Raw genomic sequence first — 7,615 nt, forward strand, 5'->3', positions numbered from 1 at the left:
CAAACACATACTGCACTCATACACAAACACATACTGCACTCATACACAAACACATACTGCACTCATACACAAACACATACTGCACTCATACACAAACACATACTGCACTCATACACAAACACATACTGCACTCATACACAAACACATACTGCACTCATACACAAACACATACTGCACTCATACACAAACACATACTGCACTCATACACAAACACATACTGCACTCATACACAAACACATACTGCACTCATACACAAACACATACTGCACTCATACACAAACACATACTGCACTCATACACAAACACACACTGCACTCATACACAAACACACACTGCACTCATACACAAACACACACTGCACTCATACACAAACACACACTGCACTCATACACAAACACACACTGCACTCATACACAAACACACACTGCACTCATACACAAACACACACTGCACTCATACACAAACACACACTGCACTCATACACACACACACACTGCACTCATACACACACACACACTGCACTCATACACACACACACACTGCACTCATACACACACACACACTGCACTCATACACACACACACACACTGCACTCATACACACACACACACACTGCACTCATACACACACACACACTGCACTCATACACACACACACACTGCACTCATACACACACACACACTGCACTCATACACACACACACACTGCACTCATACACACACACACACTGCACTCATACACACACACACACTGCACTCATACACACACACACACTGCACTCATACACACACACACACTGCACTCATACACACACACACACTGCACTCATACACACACACACACTGCACTCATACACACACACACACTGCACTCATACACACACACACACTGCACTCATACACACACACACACTGCACTCATACACACACACACACTGCACTCATACACACACACACACTGCACTCATACACACACACACACACTGCACTCATACACACACACACACACTACACACACTGCACTCATACACACACACACTGCACTCATACACACACACACACACTGCACTCATACACACACACACACACTGCACTCATACACACACACACACACTGCACTCATACACACACACACTGCACTCACACACACACACACACACACTGCATTATATATACACACACACTCTGCATTCATTATATATATATATATATATATATATATATATATATATATATACACACACACACACACACTGTAAATAAATATTCAATTAATATAATTTTTTGGGGATCTAATTTTATTTAGAAATTTACCAGTAGCTGCTGCATTTCCCACCCTAGTCTTATACTCGAGTCAATAAGTTTTCTTAGCTTTTTGGGGTAAAATTAGGGGTCTCGACTTGTATTCGGGTCGACTTATACTCGAGTATATACAGTAAGTATAACAAGACAAGCCAACAGAGTATAGACACACAATATTCTGACGTGACATGTGGTGGAGTAGCAAAGAAAGAGGTGTATCTTATACTCTCTGCCTGTCTCTGATTGGTTCCTTTTTTTTTTTTTTTTTCTACATGTCTTTGCTGCTATGGAGTAGTAAAGGAAGCTAATGCAAAATATGAAGCCTCCTGTCATGTAATAAAATTTATTATTTTTGGCATTTATGTAGCGCCCACTTATTCTGCAAGTAGGAATTTAAACCGTAATTGAGACCATTACAAAATGTTACAGGAAGAATAAGCCGATGAAGACCATGCTCAAAAGATTAGAAGATTTAATTCTGAAGTAAAATTAAATTGTATAAGGAAATTCAATGGTTAATTTCTGAGTGCTCTAAATGTGTGTATGTGGGGCTGTGTCTTAGGTATTTAAACATTGCGTGTAAAGGTTAAAACAAGGCAGTTCAGAAAGCATCCACAGGAGATGCAAAACACATCCAGCTTCTTTTGGTATGTGGTGCTCCCCATTTGTAGTAAGTATACAACTTTATATACTGTTGTCTGCCTAACTTCTTATATCTAATTTTTGTGATAGTGAACAAAGAGGTTGATTTTAAGATCTACCTGCTGCCAGTCTCTTCAATAGGAATGCAAAGCTCGGTTATTATTTTATTGATTTTTCCAGATTTTTAAGCATACGTTTGTATGACTATATATTTTTTTTTAATCTTTGCAGGTTGCCCTCTACACTCGTCAAGAACTTAACATTCGCAGCACAGCAAACTTCCTGCTGGCAGTGTCTACTCTGCTTCCTGCATGCCGTCCATATTTGCGCAGATATTTCTGTGCTTCTGTTCAGCTTCCATCTGACTGGATGGAGGTACCACGGCTGTATCAGGTGTGTTACCAAGAAAGGATGTATACAACCCTAAGTGATATATTTTAAGTTTAACAGCAATGACTGATCTTTGCTTGATATATGTGCTGGGACATAAAGAAAATTTAAGATACAATGTGTTCAGTGTCAACATCATACTTATCCCTTACAGAGTTTGGCTGGAACAATTAGGATGGCGCCCTTGCCTGCCTGCCTTCGCCGGGCTATGACCATTAAATTCAAGGAATTCAGTGAATATCAATTGGCTAAATACAACACACGCAGACAACGTGGGAAATCTAATCCTAAGAAGCGAGACAACCGGACACTGAATGTGAGCAAATGTTTTTGACAATCTCCATCGTAACTTTGCCTTGGACCAGGCATAGGCAATCTTCGGCACTCCAGATGTTTTGGACTACACCTCCCATGATGCTTTGCCAGCATTATGGGTGTAAGAGCATTATGGGGGATGTAGTCCACAACATCTGGAGTGCCGAAGGTTGCCTATCCCTTAGACCTTAGACCTTTGTGGACCAATATTATTCTATGTCAGAACATTTGTTCTTTCGATATCTTACCTCAGAATGGGATGTCTTACTTATGGTGTAAGCAGGGTTCAATAGAACGTCTTATGGTAAATAAGTAGGACATAGCATGAGGAAATAATACTGAACTGTCTGGTCCTATCCCATGGCTTCTTAATTATGGCTCATGAATAGCTGTGGGAACAATTGAGCAAGAATAGCATTATTTCATAATTACATAATTAGCTGTAAATAAAGTATGTGATGGTCTGCACCAACCTACCTCGTCAGCAAGCGTGCTGATGCTCAACAGGCCTGGCCTCCAGTGTTCTGAAATGCATCTCTGGCATTCAAATTTTTGATTGTGATAATGGTATAGATTTTACTGATCCTAAAGGTTAACAATTTATTAAACGCTATCTGATATGTATGAGAATATGATGGGAACTTGCACACACATGCAATATCCTTTTTTATGAAGGGCTGAGATGGAACCACAGTACTGTGCTATAACTGGCACAATCAGCACTACAAGTAGAAAGCTGTTCATGTGCTATTATTATTGGAATTTACAGTGCCATGCAAAAGTATTCACCCCCCTTGACTTTTTACCTATTTTGTTACATTACAGCCTTAAATTCAATGTTTTATTAACCTGCATTTTATGTGATGGATCAGAACACAATAGTCTAAGTTGGTGAAGTGAAATGAAAAAAATATATACATAAAACTATTTTTTAGAAATAGAAAACAGAAAATTGGCATGTGCGTATGTATTCATCCACCTTTGTTTTGAAGCCCATAAAAAGCTCTTGTGCAACAAATTACCTTCAGGAGTCACATAATTAGGGAAATGATGTCCACCTGTGTGCAATCTAAGTGTCACATGATCTGTCATTACATATACACACCTTTTTTGAAAGGCCCTAGAGGCTGCAACACCTAAGCAAGAGGCACCACTAACCAAACACTGCCATGAAGACCAAGGAACTCTCCAAACAAGTAAGGGACAATGTTGTTGAGAAGTACAAGTCAGGGTTAGGTTATAAAAAAAATATCCAAATCTTTGATGATCCCCATGAGCACCATCAAATCTATCATAACCAAATGGAAATAACATGGCACAACAGCAAACCTGCCAAGAGACCGGCCACCCACCACAACTCACGGACCGGACAAAGAGAGCATTAATCAGAGAGGGAGCAGAGAGACCCAAGGTAACCCTTGAGGAGCTGCAGAGTTCCACAGCAGAGACTGGAGTATCTGTACATAGGACTACAATAAGCAGTACGCTCCATAGAGTTGGGCTTTATGGCAGAGTGTCCAGAAGAAGGCCATTACTTTCAGCAAAAAATAAAATGACACGTTTTGAGTTTGCGAAAAGGCATGTGGGAAACTCCCAAAATGTATGGAGGAAGGTGCTCTGGTCTGATGAGACTAAAATTTAACTTTTCGACCATCAAAGAAAACGCTATGTCTGGTGCAAACCCAACACATCACATCACCCAAAGAACACCATCCCCACAGTGAAACATGGTGGTGGCAGCATCATGCTGTGGTGATGTTTTTCAACAGCCGGGACTGGGAAACTGGTCAGAGTTGAGGGAAAGATGGATGGTGTTAAATACAGGGATATTCTTGAGCAAAACCTGTACCACTCTGTGTGTGATTTGAGGCTAGGACGGAGGTTCACCTTCCAGCAGGACAGTGACCCCAAACACACTGCTAAAGCAACACTTGAGTGGTTTAAGGGTACACATGTAAATGTGTTGGAATGGCCTAGTCAAAGTCCAGACCTCAATCCAATAGAAAATCTGTAGTCAGACTTAAAGATTGCTGTTCACAAGCGCAAACCATCCAACTCAAGGAGCTGGAGCAGTTTTGCAAGGATGAATAGGCAAAAATCCCAGTGGTAAGATGTGGCAAGCTCATAGAGACTTATCCAAAGCGACTTGGAGCTGTGATTGCCACAATATATCTACAAAGTATTGACATTAGGGGTGTGAATAGTAATGCACATTGACTTTTTCTGTTACTATATGTTGTTTGCGTATCAATAAAAAAAATAAAAAAATCTTCAAAGTTGTGGGCATGTTTTGTAAATTAAACAATGCAATTCCTCAAACAATCCATGTTAATTCCAGGTTGTGAGGCAACAAAACACAAAAAATGCCAAGGGGGGTGAATACTTTTGCAAGGCACTGTATATAGCCCCAACCGATTTCTGCAGCGCTGTACAATATTATTAAGAAAACTTTAACAACAAATGTGACAAAGTATGACAAGTTTTGGCAGGAACAATATGTTAAGGACCCTGCTCATACGAGCTTGCATTGCTTACTGTGAGTCATAACAAAGTAATTTTTTACTTCTAAATGGCAGGGAATGTATCAGTGAGACTGAGACTGCAGGGACATCATTAAGCTAAAGTTGTTTGTGTGACAAAGTGCACTTCGCCACTTGGTCCTGAAGAGGCCTGCTTGCCAGCCTCCTGCCCTGCGACTGGCCCCTGGGAGATTGTACCCGTTTAAACCAGCATTTGGGCTTATGGACTTTTATTGTACGGTGCTGGCCCTTTTAAAAACAGTGTATGGCCATATTGAAACTTTTTGGACACATTTTCTTCCCCTTTGAATTCCTGGAAAGGTGTGGCTCTTCCCCTCCCCCAGCTCCATTGTTCTCCAGCAGGGCGTTGTCCCAGTGTGTTTAGAGAATTCCTGTTAAACTCGCCTTTATTCCAGTTAGAGGACAGTCTCCTCACTCACCCTGGTCCTCATCTGATGAAGTTATCAATGATAACTTGTGTACAATTTAAAAGCATTGGGACACACAGTGCATGCATGGCATTTGCCATGGTCTGCCAACAGTGCTTCTGTTCAAGAAAGTGAGCAGGAAATTATTCTTTATTCCTTCCTTCCTAGCTTAATAGTCCAGATGTGGTACTAGTGGAACTTTTATAAAATAGTACAGCTAACCCTTAAAGCAGCCCGTTACCAAAAATAAACTCTTCTATATCATTTATTGAGTGTCTGAGTCTATTTTATGTTTTTTGATTGCTGACGTTTTCATAAAAGACACAATGAAAAGTTATTTATGTCTAGTGGTCAAATTGACATAATGTAAAAATAGATGGGTCTTAAAGGTACACTATAGTCATCAAAACAACTTTAACTTAATGAAGCAGTGTGGGTGTATATTTCGTTCTCCTGCAGTCTCACTGCTCAATTCTCTGCCATTCAGGAGTTACATTTCTTTGTTTATGCAGCCCTAGTCACACCTCTGTACTTACACAGCCTTCCTAAACACTTCCTGTAAAGAGTCATCTGATGTTTACACTTCCTTTATTACAAATTTAGTTTAATTTTGGATTTATTTCTCTTGCTCTGTTTATAGTTTGCTAGACCCTGCAGGAGCAGCTACCTGTATGTAATTAAAGTTGAATGTACAGAACTTTTACAGTTCGTTACATCTGATTGAAAATTAAACCATTTTGTTTTCATGCAGGCTGTGTCAGTTACAGCCAGGGGAACTGTTGCTAGGGCTGTATAAACAGAAACAAAAGTTATTCAACTCCTAAATGTCTGTGTGTAGATCATGCCCCTACAGTCTCACTACTCAATTCACTAACACTGCTTCATTAAAAAAAATGTTTTGGTGACTTTAATGTTCCTTTAAAGCAAGGTTCTATTTAATTTGCCGATCAAAATTACTCGCAATCCATAAGTAAAATCAATCCCACATAATGGCAACCCTTCAGACATCATTGGCAGAGGAGAATAAAATGGCCAAGCCCAAACATTGAGATCCGATACAAAGCAGAAAAGATGATAAATATCAATAAAGGCAAGTGGCAAGGAGGGAGGAGTATAATCATAAAGATACAGCGGATAAAAGGAAAGGAAATACAAAAGAAAAAAAATAGCAGGGCTGATTTTGGAGACTGGAGTGTCCTTTTTTAGAACTTGTTGTGGAGTCATACCTTTTTCATAGGATATCATCCAACAAACTTTTATTCTCAGGTTCCCAGACAGGTGAAAGTGGGAAAATCCTTGAGATTTTTGGAATCCTCTTTAAACGCTCTCCAACAGAAGGTGAGTGAATTCTTAAGGAAGCTAAACATTTGTCTAAACATGGCATAATGGTCATACAAGCATTAGCAATAACTTAATTTACGTTTTCCTCCTATTGCAGTTTGATACTTCTCCTCCACCTAGTTGTAGTAAGAAAACTAAAGATAATGTTTCTCTCAAGAGTTTGATTCAGAGGTTGCACATCTCCAAGCCAGCTAACTATGTCATGAGCCTCCTTGGTTGCAAGTATGTCTGTCTGTCTTTCTTTTTTTTTTTTTATTTCTTTTTTTTTTTTATTCATGCCCACCCTAAGTCATCATACTTTAAAAAAAAGTCTCTGTTTTATTACTAGGTATCCTAAGGACCTAGAATCCTTCTCTCGTAGTGGTCTTGAGGGACCCTGGCAGCCCCAGCTTGCAGGTTGTAGAATGAAACTTAAGCAGCCTGAGACATGGGAGAGAGAACTGAGCCAGAAGGGGAACACAGGACCAGTATGGGAAATGTTACTGGGTGAGTGGCAGTTTGAAGACTTCAGTAGAAAGAATACGTTCAGATAAAGGACATGATATTTACACTGTTTGTAAATTGAAAAGAATCTTGTAGTTAAAAAAAAACAAAATAAGAAGAAAACTCTCTGCAAATGTTACCATGCTCTTTCATCTTTCATACAGACAACAACCAGGTTCCCTTCATGGCATTACTA

At 39.7% G+C, this 7,615-nt stretch overlaps 1 protein-coding gene and 1 long non-coding RNA gene across 3 annotated transcripts in view; one reads left to right on the forward strand and one right to left on the reverse strand.

Annotated features, from left to right (window-relative positions):
• LOC134612681 (uncharacterized) overlaps window positions 1-7,615 on the reverse strand; it is a 645,290-nt gene that overhangs the window by 353,709 nt on the left and 283,966 nt on the right. The gene's annotated exons all lie outside the window — the stretch shown is intronic.
• Window positions 1-7,615, forward strand: part of TEP1 (telomerase associated protein 1) — a 58,622-nt gene that overhangs the window by 9,937 nt on the left and 41,070 nt on the right. For both annotated transcript variants that reach the window (XM_063454797.1, XM_063454798.1), the window contains exons 5-10: window positions 2,175-2,336; window positions 2,488-2,649; window positions 6,862-6,933; window positions 7,034-7,158; window positions 7,265-7,422; window positions 7,584-7,615. The exon at window positions 7,584-7,615 is cut by the window's right edge and continues 78 nt beyond it. In XM_063454797.1, the coding sequence (XP_063310867.1) occupies window positions 2,175-2,336; window positions 2,488-2,649; window positions 6,862-6,933; window positions 7,034-7,158; window positions 7,265-7,422; window positions 7,584-7,615 (711 nt within the window). The remainder of the gene's footprint in view (window positions 1-2,174; window positions 2,337-2,487; window positions 2,650-6,861; window positions 6,934-7,033; window positions 7,159-7,264; window positions 7,423-7,583) is intronic.

The sequence above is a fragment of the Pelobates fuscus genome, chromosome 5 (genome assembly GCF_036172605.1).
Source record: "Pelobates fuscus isolate aPelFus1 chromosome 5, aPelFus1.pri, whole genome shotgun sequence".
Classification (NCBI taxonomy): domain Eukaryota; kingdom Metazoa; phylum Chordata; class Amphibia; order Anura; family Pelobatidae; genus Pelobates; species Pelobates fuscus.